A 13,232-nucleotide genomic window follows, 5' to 3' on the forward strand; every position below is an offset into this window, starting at 1 on the left:
TGATTAAAATGTGAGTTTATTAGAAGTTCATTTATCCCCCAAAAAAAGTTACAAACTAAGAGGAAAGGTAACGATTTCAATAGCATTTAATGCAGAAAGCCAAAATACCCCAGTTAAAGCTGCCCCACCATTGGCCTCTGAAACACCGCACTTCAAACAAGATATAAAAAGTTATTCCAATACAACTAAAAGTACACACACTTGGAGGCTAACACAATACTGATGTCTGTTAAAGAAAAACAGAATTGCCTCCACTCACATTTGATAAATGAATTTTAGCCATTTTGCATTTACAGTACACTATTGAGAAGACTTTTGTATTCTCTTCCCAGGAAGCTTAAGTAATAAGAGAAAAGCCTCAAACAGTCAAGGAACTTACAAAACATTCTGGTTAAAATGATCTGTGTGTTCCTTTGTCTTGAAAATTGGTTTGAAGCAGACTCTAGTCTTCATCAGAACCAGACTGCCGGCTGTTTCTACCCCTATACCCCCGTGATCTAGACCTTGACTCTGTATTTTGGGTCATTTCTTTTTGTGAATTAGGATTTGAGTGTCTTTGATGGGGAGACTTTGAGCGGGATCTTGCGGAACCAGAACGCCTCTGACCAGATCGAGACTTTGAACCAGACTGCTTTGGGGGAGATCCAGATGGAGATTTCTCGGCTGATCTAGATCCTCTTGAAAAAGAAGGTCTCATAGGTGATCGCGAATGCTTTTGTGGAGTTTTGGAACGAGATTTTGATTGGCTATATGAATGTCGCCCATGTCTTGACCTGTGAAAAATAAATGTTTCCAAGAATGTTTATTTTATATCACTGACATGCTTTATTCTCAAAGATAAACAAGTGAAAAAAAATTACCATCTATACCACCAAGTAAAATGAAAAGAAAAAAACCTGATAAAGATCAGATGATTGTGAAGGGGAGAGAAAAAAAGGGGTATCCATTATTAAGACGCTAAATCAGTGTCAAGCCCAATTCATCCACTGCATACATTTCTGTAAAGGAATATAAGTTACCATATACCACATTTTTCAGACAGCATTAGCACCAGTTTGCTTTTCCAGCATTACAGATCACTTGGTTAACTGCTCTCTAGAACCGGAAAGTGCCCTGTAATTACAATCTAGATGCCCCACCTTCTCCTGCCACGGTCCCATGAACCGCTTCGGCTGCGTGTTCTTCGCCTGCTGTGGCTTCTTGATCTTCTGCGATCAACTGGTGAACAGGCATGTCTTTCCTTTGATTTCATTTGTCCAGGAGCTAAACATTGAGAGATTAAAGCATAGATAGATGGTTAGTAATCAGAATTCTTAATTATAATTTGGTTACAATAGGTTTCTAAACAAATTGTGCCACCCTATGGTTTTGGAGCAGCTGTCTGTAGCATCTGCTTCCAGGTGAAATGTTGTGCAAGAATTACAAGTGACCAGATTTATGTCTATAAATGCAGCTCTAAACATTTAAGAGCTCTAGTTACATTACTCAATAGTCAGATGCAATCCAACTATAGGACACTTGACTTTTACTCTAGCAGCTACACTGACACGGCAAATCAGAGCCCTAGCAAAATAAATGTGGCATGTAAGCATTTACACTTTATACGTGGCAAAAACCTAAGTGTTGATGCAATATAGTCATTCTAAAATATGTTTTTTTAACAGCCAAATGGCCATACGCAAAAATGGTGTGGGGTTGTGCAGGTATGTGGTCACTATGCAGGGAGGAGACACTGTGTCCATCACCTATTGCGAATGGTGGATTCTATGTGGTCTATAATCTGTGTATAGGTTTCACCACTCATTGCACTCCTGCCTGTGATGAAGAAATAACAGAAGCGACTTCTATGAAACAGGAAGAGTCAGCCCATATAAGCTGTGTGACCAAAACTGGGCACTCAAAAGAAAATTTAGCATTACATAGCTGGAAAGGTAGGATCTACCAGAAGTTCTCAGATCTGGCTCAGAGAACATCCTGAAAAGGGAATGCCAACATAGGAAGTAGGAACATTGCAGTACAGGTTCTCTACACAAGGTTTACATCTCAGAAGCAGTCTGTTCTGCACTACTCCTGGTGGATGTAATCAGGCCCTGCTTTCACGGCATTGCACAGCATTACAAGTTATAAACAAGTTATGCAACTGATAAATATTTGTGTGATTACTGATATGTCAGGACACCTTTTATTCTGCTCTGCAGACACTATTACATCATGTGTCCATGTACACATGAAACATTTGGTAAAAGGACCTCTTTTCAGAGAATTGGTCACCAATTTTTTGCTGCCTCATCTGCCCAGGCAGCAATAAATGCAATAAGCAGTGACAAATTGCCATTCCCTAGATGTGTCACTTATTGGTTGCCTTGTTGTCACAAAAGCATCCTTTGGCTAGATTCAGACTTCAGTTTTCCATGGTCTGTTTACAGACTGCAATGCCTGGACTGACCGTGGGTCTCCTAATCCAAATCAAAGGTCCCATAGGCATTTATGAGTATGATAATTCAGGTCAGGAGACCCATGGTCCGTCCTGGCATTGCAGTCTGTACAGGAACCATGGGTGCTTGAATTCAGCCTTTATCAGCTGCACAGACCATTCGCCTATGCATCTAAAGCAGTGTTGGCCTATACAAAAAGGTTAAATGACTGCTGATCACAAGCATGCTGTTGGTAGGCAGTCATTTAACACTATGCACTGCGCAATGTAAACACAAAGGGTCTCAGTCATTTTCTATTCTCTTCAGATAGGGCAGCATAAGCCTAGCAACATGATCATGCAAAGAAAATAATCAAAACATTTCAGAACCTTTTAAAGAGATACACTTTTAATGTCATTAATAAACCTGTAAACCTGAGTACTTACTTTTACGGTCACCTTGAGCAAACTGTATTTCAATCTGGCGGCCACAAACCCATTTTCTGTTGAGATTGTAAAGCGCGTCTTCAGCATCACGAACATCTTCAAACCTGGCTGTCTGTTAAGGAGACTTTGATGTACACTGTACATGGCACCATTAAACTATTGTTGGAGGAAAAACCCATTTCCATCTCACAGAAATGGACTTTGGAAATTCATTATGAAAGTTCTACAATAGAACCAAAAGCACCAGAAAAAAACAAACACTTCAACATGTATTAGTCTCATTTTATTGTGAATGAGACCGTGTCAACAACATTCAGTTCCCTCCTGCACCCGACCGCTATACAGGCAAACTCACAAGGCTGCAGGCAGAAGCGGTCATGTTCATTATTTACGGATGTGACTAGTCTGAATTGCCACGTAACTGAATATAGCTTGAAGCTGGTGTTCCATGAAGACTTTTCATTGTAAGACTTATGGTAAATCCACAGATTAAAAGGATTGTCCACTGCTGGACAACCCCGGCTTAATCAATTCAGTGCCCCGCTGAAAATAAAAGCAATACTCAAGTATACTCACCTTCAATGAAAAGCCATTCCAGAGATGAGGTCACCACCATTACAGGTTGGTGGCTTAACATTGGCAGCAGCGGTCATGTGACACACAATCAATGGCTGCTGACCAGCTGCAGATCATCAATATTCTGTCGTGGCGGACATCTGCCCTGACGAAACATTGATGAGCTGCAGCCGATCTCAGGCCACTGATTGGCAGCAACATTCACGTGACGCACAATGCAACATCAACCACTGGGAAGAGCGACGCTGACATCATTGGAATGACACCGCTGCAGAAGGAGAGTATACATTGTTTTTAGTTTCAATGGTGTGCTGAACTGATTACACAGGAGTTGTCCATTACTGCTTTCTTGCTAGAGAATGTGTGGAGAATGGCGCTTTTACCCCTCCAATGTTGAACCCCATTCTCAAGCTAGACAAAATAAAATAAAAAAAACACCCTGAAAAAATGAGCAGTCACACCTGCTGGTACAAGTGCAATGTGTAGATGGATACAAAATCACACTGGCCATTAACAGATAAAATCTAGGATAAGCAATACACCAACAGGTGTGCCGGCTCATTTCTTTGGTTTTGTTTTCATTCCTTGTACATATAGGGGCATGGTCCCTCTGATTGGGCTGTGCATCTGGTCTATTTAAGCTTTTTTTGGGAAGGCGTGTAACACTCAGGTCTAGGTCCTGCTCGGCCCCCATCTACTTTGAAGCTTGCTGGCACATAGCGAGGTGAAATACTAGACTTGGGGACCATCCTGATTGGGTACACCTTGTTGCGGGGGGATAGCTTTTAGACGCTTTTGTAAAAAAATTGTGTCATTTACAAAGTGTTTTCCGACAAGGTTAAATTTTAACCCCTTACTGGCCCAGGGCGTATTAGTACGCCCCAGGCCATCACCCCCAGTACAGTGAGGGCTCCGGCGCTGAGCCAACACTGAACCAGGCACATGTCAGCTGATTCTTACAGCTGACATGTGCCCACAACAGCCACGGGTGGAACTGCGATCCACCAGCGGCTGTTAACCAGTTAAACGCTGCTGTCAATCTCTGACAGCGGCAATTAACAGCGCCGGGCCGGAAGCGTGGCCTTACCCCTGCCCATCACGTGACCACGGGTCACTGATGGGTGAGCATGACAACCCAGGGTCTGCAGCAAACCCCCTGTGGTTGTCATGTGTCTCTAGCTATGAGCGCCACCTAGTGGTCGGCGCTCATAGCACAGGAGCATTTCTCCTGCATACAGGCGATCTGCTCGTCGCCTGTATGCAGTAGAAACGATCAAGAAACTGAAGCTTCTAGTCTCCTATGGAGACTATTGAAGCATGCAGAAAGTGTAATAAAAAAAAAAAATATGGCTTTAAAAAAAAAAATATATATATATATATATATATATATATATATATATATATATATATATATATATATATATATATATATATATATATAAAAGTTTAAAATCACCACCCTTGCACCCCACTCCCACATACACATTTGGTATCGCCGCGTTCAGAATCGCCCGATCAATATATAAAAAAAAAAAAGAATTAATCTGATCGGTAAACGGCGTAACGAGAAAAAAGTTCTAAATGCCAAAATTACGTTTTTTTGGTCGTCGCAACATAAAATGCAATAATGGGCGATCAAAACATCGGATTTATCCCAAAATGGTATCAATAAAAAAAGTCAGCTCGGCGCACAAAAAATAAGCCCTCACTCGGCCCCAGATCACAAAAAATGGAGACGCTACGGGTCTCGGAAAATGCCGATTTTTTTTTCCACCACTTAAATAAAAAATAACCTATACATGTTTGGTGTCTACGAACTCGAAATGACCTGGAGAATAATAATTGCAGGTCAGTTTAAGCATTCAGTGAACGTGGTAAAAAAAACAAAAAAAAACAAAACAACGGTGGAATTGCATTTTTTTTTTTTTTGCAATTTCACTGCACTTGGAATTTTTTTCTCCATTTTCCAGTACACGATATGGTAAAACCAGTGATGGCGTTTAAAAGTACAACTCGTCCTGCAAAAAATAAGCCCTCACATGGCCATATTGACTGAAAAATAAAAAAGCTATGGCTCTGGGAAGAAGGGGAGCAAAAAACGAAGACGCAAAAAAACAAGGTCCTGTGCTGAGATAATTTTATAAAATGTGCCCCTGCTGTGTCTAACTGTGCAGGGACATGATCTGATCATACCACATCTCCTGGGCAGGGGAGAAAGCGAAAAAAAAAAAAAAAAAAAAAAAAGATACAGACATTACAGCACATGATCACAGCTGCTTCTGTGAAAAAAAACACTGCTTAAAAACAAGCAGTGAAATGTTTTACTCACAGAAAGAATCAGCTGTGATCCTGTGCTGTAATGTCTGTATACTCTTTGCTTCCTCCCCTGTCCAGGAGCTGTGGTATGATCAGACCATGTTCCTGCACGGTCAGACACAGCCATTACACAGTACACAGCAGGGGCACATTTATAAGATTATCTCAGCACAGGAACATTTTATTTAACACATCCATTTATGTGACTTATTATTAGAAGATCTATTAATTAAAATGTACTTACTTTGTGGGAAACCCCTTTAAGTAGCCCATGTTATTTCACTGTACTATTTACTTTGACGGGTATTAGCGCTTTCTTTTTTTATCCTAGGTATAAATATATTTAAGAGGTGATTGGGCCAACTAAAATCTCCGAGAATAGGCGTTTATGGTGAAGTTGGAGAAATCGTCCATGTCCATCGTCGTCCATGAAAATGGAGAAGGCAGACTGGCTGTGATTTGTGGCCACAGTACACACATCGGTTTTTCGCCATAGGCTACAGCTCCATTTGGTAGCACAATTTTTCAATTTTACCTGTCAAGTGCCACTACAGATCACTTGAGTGCAGTAAATTTAAATTACAGGCAACGCAATCCTCTGGGACAGCTGTTGTGGCTCTATGGTTAAAGTTGCACTATTAGAAGTCACAGTGGAGCACCAGCCTTACAGACATGATTTGGTGGCACTTAGTATAAAAGTACTAGAGTTTCTCCTCCTGTGATTGTTAGTGAAGTCCACCACCAGACACTGCAGCTCTCCTGTCCACAAAACATGACTACTGATGGAGGAGCACCTGACCAGGCTCTGATCAGCCTCCTCCAATTACTAAGCATCTTTCCCATTTGAAGTGTTCTCTATTGGAGGAGTCTGATGGACAGCCACATGCTACTCCACCAGCAGATGTTTTGTGGACAGGAGAGACCAGTTAACTGTTGGGAAGGCGTATCTGTTCGGGAAGGCGTATCTGTTCAGTTTTATTAGTGTCACAAAAGCATGTCCCCATTGAGGTAGACCCCTTTACCCAACAATCATAACCAATTTCATATTCATTTTTAAAGAGAAAAGAAAATATGTAGAAAAACTTGAACCTTTATACATTTCTTTTATTCCAGCCATTGCTCTTAATGCCCTTCCAGATCCTTTCCAGGCATTATCAAGCAAGGAGCTTACCTTGCAGTAGTCAGAAAGAATTATTTGTTTGCTCTTTGCAATACATCAAGTCATTCAGCCTCATGGACACTTATTTTGAGGGATGTCAAACCATCCTTGGTTTAACCCCTTTTATTCTAATAAAGCCTGAAACCCAGCATTTTCAGTACATCTCACCAGAATTGTTATCGATTTATGTTCAGGCAGAATTTATTTTAAATCCCATAGAACATGTTAAATAATTCCCACTATGTGCACCAAGATGCCCTCTATAAAATGATGCCGCTATTCCTTCCCTATGGAAATATCTAAAATGTTGTAATTAATGTGGCTGAAAAAAATTTAAAAAAAAAAAAAAAATAAAAAATAGGGGAAAAAGTGTGGCAACAATAAAACCGTTTAACAGGTAACTGAATGAGTACCAGCCTTCTATTTCCTACTAGGAAGTAGGAGTAACCCTGCCAGAAGTTACAGTACGTCAGCCAAGCCAACCCCATGAACTTGTCATAACTGCTGCTTTAGCTACAACTTTCAAGACTTATTTTACAATCGGATACATCCTTTACTGATTAGACATTTTTGAGAAGTAGGATACAAAAGGAAACTTTTGCGGTTACCTCATTTGACTTGATCTTGAACCTTGACCTTTACTCTTTGGGGCTTGCAAGGTGAACTTGGACAAGGGTCAACCAAATCGAACTTGGCTTTGGATTTAAAGGTACGTAATTTGAGCCCTCAGCTTGGTGCAGGCTGTGTCTTTAGTGCGTGGCAAGGACGCAGTTTTCTTATCTGTTTCCACCCTCCCTCTTTATTCCTTGAAGCTGTAACTTCAAATAGGTCTGTGGGCTTTACGCTTGGCTCTATCTAACCAGGCTCATTCAAACCTTGGGGTGCTTGCCAGCTACTGTGGACTGCTTTACATTTTCTGAGACAGAGAAATAAACACACATACAGTTAGGAAGCAAGCACGTCCATGCTCCTGAACATCAACACAGGTACATAAAGGATATTGTATGTATGCAAATCCTCTGGAGCGACGATTGTAGTAGTCAAGTGGAATGTAAACGTCTACTATGGGGCCGTAGCGACCAAATTCACGCCGTAAATCCTCCGGCCTGAAGTGTGCAAGGTAAAGAAACAAAGTTGATAGTGTAATTGCACTGTTTTGGCATGTTAACAATACATTGTCTCTGCTGTATACAATACAAGAGGGTTGTAGGAAGCATGATTTGCTTTTTTCCCCATCTTACGACCCATTTACCCTATAGCTGCAATAGACGAGTGATTCTGCAGAAACAAAGCCCTCTTACTCAAAGTGCCACAGGACATAGCACAGCACCTGGCTGCCTGTACTGGTGAAAGAGCACAGGACAAGCTGAATATTACCACATAGTACAGCAAGCAGTCCAGTGATACATCACCTTCCATTAAAGCAGTTGATTAAAGGGAATCAGTCATATTCCAGCATAACTGCTGCACCCAGTAAACTAAGTGACATTACTGGATTCCGGCTTTCTGATCCTACATCATGCTGTTGACCGATTACATTGCAACAACCTGTTGACAGTTTCCCTTTATTGATTCATGCAGCATGACTCGGAGCCTGGGTACACCATTTCAAGTTACATTTTCTCTGAAATGCCAGGGCTTTTGGGTGGCATGAGTCAAGCGATAGGTTCCCTTTAATGACAATGTCATTTTATAAAGCAATGTGCCAGCTGCGAAAGAAAGTTTTTCTATCCAATTTCCAGATGTAATCCAGGTAGTTACCTGGAGACTGGTACGTCGACACTGACTGCAGACTAGGCCCCGATTCATCAAGACTGTCATTTTTTTATGCCAGTCTTGGGAGTAAAATTAGCAAACTTCATTAATACATGCGCCACCACAAGAAGTGTGCTCTAGTACATTTCTGCTGTAATTTACACCAATTTTGCTCAAATTATGATTAATACATCAGCTGTGCATCCAGTCAGCTAAGCGCCACCCACTTCAAAAAGTTGGAGCTAGTCGGGTCTGGCATAAAAAATGCAAGAATTACATTTTTCTGCAATTACAAGTTGCACAAAAATTTTGCGACATTTCAAAATAACATTAAAAAAAATCAGCATCTAAATTGCTTGATGAATTGGGGCTTTCGTGGGTAAGACAAGGCGTGATAACATAGAATAGCCCAAAATATATGTATGTACAGCTTTAACTGGGATCAATGTGATCAGTCTTCTGATAGTACCCAGCTGCGCATCCTATTCAAATCATTAGGAGTTGGCTGTGTAGTACCAAGCCGTGGCCACTATCAGAAGATAGCCAGCTACGCAAGTGAGCATTTCCGGTGACACCGACACTAAGAACAGCTGATCGTAGGTGTGCCAGGAGTCGACCCCGACCAATCAGACACTGATTACCTATCCTGAGGATAGGTCATAAATGCTAAAGTAGTTGACAACCTACTAAAACTGTGGCAATCAGAATAAGCCCTGGTCACTGCGGTTACAGGAGTATGCAAGCTGTGTTACATCTACGGAATGCGATTCAGGCACAGCTCCAGAGCCCACCCGGCATGAGTTTTTGTTTTTTTAAGTACCACCACCTCACTGCATAGAAAAGCATGGTACACTAATTTTCTATACAATGAATAAAACAAAATCGAGTATGCAGGTACATTCTTTTGACACATGCTGGATGCACAAGGTCTATAGGGCCGTAGAGAGTATACAGAGAATGCTCTTGGTATATACTTCACAAACAAGATTGGAATATAGCCTCACATAACATTTCATCTGTCCCCCTTGTCTCTATTACAACATATTCTTTAGCCTATATCATCTATATGAAAGGGGCTAAAGTGTACTCGGGCTCTGTTGCTTCATTCTCTTGCAGGATCTATCCATAGCTGACAGCTCAGAATGCGTTCTATATATAAATGGGGCTCATCGGGTTACTGGTAGACAGTAGCCGCCAGGAGAAAAGAATTAAAAAAAGCTCTTGCCCATACAATCAGTCTATATCCACAATATAGCCATATAATGCTAAAAGGTCGACTTCAACATCCCCATTGACACTTACCACTCACCTGTCTCTAAGCTCCTATCCCTCACTTCCTCCTTGCTCAATAGTCTGCTGCAACCACTCACAAAGATGGCCACACTCTGGACCTCATATTTACCCGCCTCTGGACCCCATCTAACACACCTGTGGAGTCGGTAAGCCAAACCTCCGACGTTTCCACGACTCCCGCATACATGGCTCATGTAAGTAATAAATTTACAGTAGCACAGATTCATCTCAGCTAAAAGTCTAGACCCTTAGATCATTTCATAACTTTCCCAAATTCTTATAAAAAAATATTCCCCACAAACTGCATTGAACTACTGTACCCAATTTATTATATATTTTAGGAGTCGAAGTTGGTCCATTTTATACCGACTCCACAGACCTGCTCACCTTTCCTTTCTGACCACAACCTACTTACATTCTCTACCTTCTCCTCTCCAGGTCCACAATCCCCACTTCACAAATTTGCACACCCTCGAAGAAATCTCAAACACCTTGACCTACACTCCCTCTCTGAATCCCTTCTCCTTCTTACAGTTTTTTACATGATGCAGATGTTGCTGCTGCTTTATATAACACAAGAGCTGCAGCTCTCGATTCGGTCGCCCCTCAGACACGTACCAAAGCTCGCACACTCAATAGGCAACCCTGGCACATTAGCCTGACTAAAAAGCTGCGAAAGGCCTCAGGATTGCTGAGCGGAGATGGAAAAGATCCCACTCCAACGAGCACTTCATCGCATTCAAACAATCCCTCACTATTTTCAAGTCCACACTTACAGCAGCAAAACAAACATACTTCTCATCTCCTCTATCTCAAAACCCCAAACAGCTATTCAAAACTTTCAATTCTCTCCTCCGTCCCTAAGCGCCTCCTCCCTCTCTGCCAAGAGTTTGCTTCATTCTTCAAGCAGAAGATTGACACCATCAGACAAGGCTTTTGTCTAAAGTCCCCACAGCACCTCCTCCTATCTACTCAACCTTCCTCCTCCAAAACTAACTTCTCCACCATTACAGAAGATCGAGTTTCCTCTTTAGGCTGTGTGCCCACGATGCGTTTTTTAAGCATTTCCGCAGCGGCAAAAAGGCTGCAGAAACGCTTAAAAACACATGGTAGAAGGCCTGCCATGTTCCCCAATGATAATTTGCATGTGCTGTGCACATGCTGCGGAAATTTCTGCTGCGGGTTATCATTGCGGAAAAAAAAACGCAGCACTACTAATTATTTTGCGGAAGCGCTGCGTTTTCGCCGCCATTGACTTTCATTGGAACGCATGGATTCCGCATCACTGCATCTGTATATGCAGAATCCATGTGTTTCAATGTGCAGATGGTACCCGGGTGTGGAGGAGAGGAGAATCTCCTCCGGACCCAGGTACCATAGAACCTGTGAAAAAAATAAATAAAAATTATATTTACCTTCTGATGGTCCCCGCTCTCCTTGTCTTCACTTGCCGGCAACTCGCGGTGGACTGAAGGACCTGTGCTGACATCATAGTCATGCGACGGCAGGTCCTTCAGTGTACCGTGAGCTGCCAATAGCCAGGACGGAGCGAAGCAAGACTGCGGGGGCCATCAGAAGGCAAGTATAGATTTATTTTTTACCATTCTTTCGGTCACACTATATAAATCCATGCTGTTTGCATGGATTTATATAGTGTGACCAAGTTGACAAGCACTTTCCAAGTGATGCTAAAATCACTTGGAAAGCGCTTGTCAACCCGCATGCAGAAATGCATGTGAAGAACGCTTCACTTCCGCATGTCCCTGGCAGGAAAACGCATGTACAATCCGCATGCGTTTTTTCTGACAGGGAGATGCAGAAACGCTCAGGAAAAAATCCTGAGCATTTCTGCATCGTGTGCACATAGCCTTAGGCTATGTGCCCACGATGCATTTTTTAAGCGTTTCCGCAGCGGCAAAAACGCTTAAAAAACGCATGGTAGAAGGCATGCCATGTTCCCCAATGATAATCCGCATGTGCTCTGCACATGCTGCGGAAATTTACGCTGCGGATTATCATTGGGGAAAAAAACGCAGCACTACCAATTATTTTGCAGAAGTGCTGCGTTTTCGCCGCCATTGACTTGCATTGAAACGTATGGATTACGCATCACTGTATATGTAGATGCGCATTCCACGCTTTTCAATGTGCGGATGGTACCCGGGTGTGGAGGACAGGAGACTCTCCTCCGGACCCGGGTACCATAGAACCTGTGAAAAAAAAAAAGAATAAAATAAAAAATAAATGTTATATTTACCTTCTGATAGCCCCCGCTGCGCTCGTCCTCCCATGCCGGCAGATCGCGGTGGACTGAAGGACCTGCGCTGACGTCATAGTCATGTGACGGCAGGTCCTTCAGTGTACCGCGAGCTACCGGCAGCCAGGACGGAGCGAAGCAAGACTCCAGGGGGCCATCGAAAGGCAAGTATAGATTTATTTTTTACCATTCTTTTACGGTCACACTATATAAATCCATGCTGTTTGCATGGATTTATATAGTGTGACCAAGCTGACAAGCACTGTCCAAGTGATGCTAAAATTGCTTGGAAAGCGCTCGTCAACCCGCATGCGGAAATGCGTGTGAAGAACGCTTCACATCCGCTTGTCCCTGGCAGGAAAAACGCATGTACAATCCGCATGCATTTTTCCTGCCAGGGAGATGCAGAAACGCTCAGGAAAAATCCAGAGCATTTCTGCATCGTGTGCACATAGCCTTAATCTCCAAATCACACCTCACGCAAACTTGACCCAATCCAGTCCCACCTAATCCATAACCTTACCGCAGTCTTCATCCCAACCCTAGCCCACCTCTTCAACCTGTCACTAACAACCAGCATCTTCCCCTCATGTTTCAAACATGCCTCAATCACCCCCATCCTCAAAAAGCCCTCCCTTGACCCATCCCTTCTGTCTAGCTATCGCCCCATATCACTTCTCCCCTATGCCTCAAAACTACTGGAACACGTCCACCTTGAAGCTTCCTCCCACCTCTCCTCCTGCTCCCTCTTCGACCGCTTACAATCAGGCTTCCGACCAAATCACTCCACTGAAATTGCCCTGACTAAAGTCACTTCTGACCTAACCCCCAAATCCAAGCGACACTACTCTGTCCTCCTACTCCTGGACCATTCCCTCTTACTACAGACTCATCTCTTGGCATCACGGACTTGGCCCCATCTTAGATTTCTTCATACCTAACAGACCGGACATTCAGCGTCTCCCACTCACACACCCTCTCCTCAGCTCGCCCCCTATCCGACGGTGTCCCCCAAG

At 42.7% G+C, this 13,232-nt stretch overlaps 1 protein-coding gene across 1 annotated transcript in view; it reads right to left on the reverse strand.

Annotated features, from left to right (window-relative positions):
* Positions 1-13,232, reverse strand: part of SRSF12 (serine and arginine rich splicing factor 12) — a 16,458-nt gene continuing 3,226 nt past the window's right edge. The window contains exons 2-5 of the mRNA XM_073675695.1: positions 7,913-8,017; positions 2,861-2,964; positions 1,140-1,263; positions 1-773 (exon numbers count right to left, since the gene is read on the reverse strand). Coding sequence (XP_073531796.1) covers positions 443-773; positions 1,140-1,263; positions 2,861-2,964; positions 7,913-8,017 — 664 coding nt within the window. The 3' untranslated portion in view covers positions 1-442. The remainder of the gene's footprint in view (positions 774-1,139; positions 1,264-2,860; positions 2,965-7,912; positions 8,018-13,232) is intronic.

Source organism: Phyllobates terribilis, unplaced genomic scaffold (assembly GCF_046119375.1).
Source record: "Phyllobates terribilis strain yellow unplaced genomic scaffold, ASM4611937v1 Scaffold_3__8_contigs__length_932513732, whole genome shotgun sequence".
Lineage (NCBI taxonomy): Eukaryota > Metazoa > Chordata > Amphibia > Anura > Dendrobatidae > Phyllobates > Phyllobates terribilis.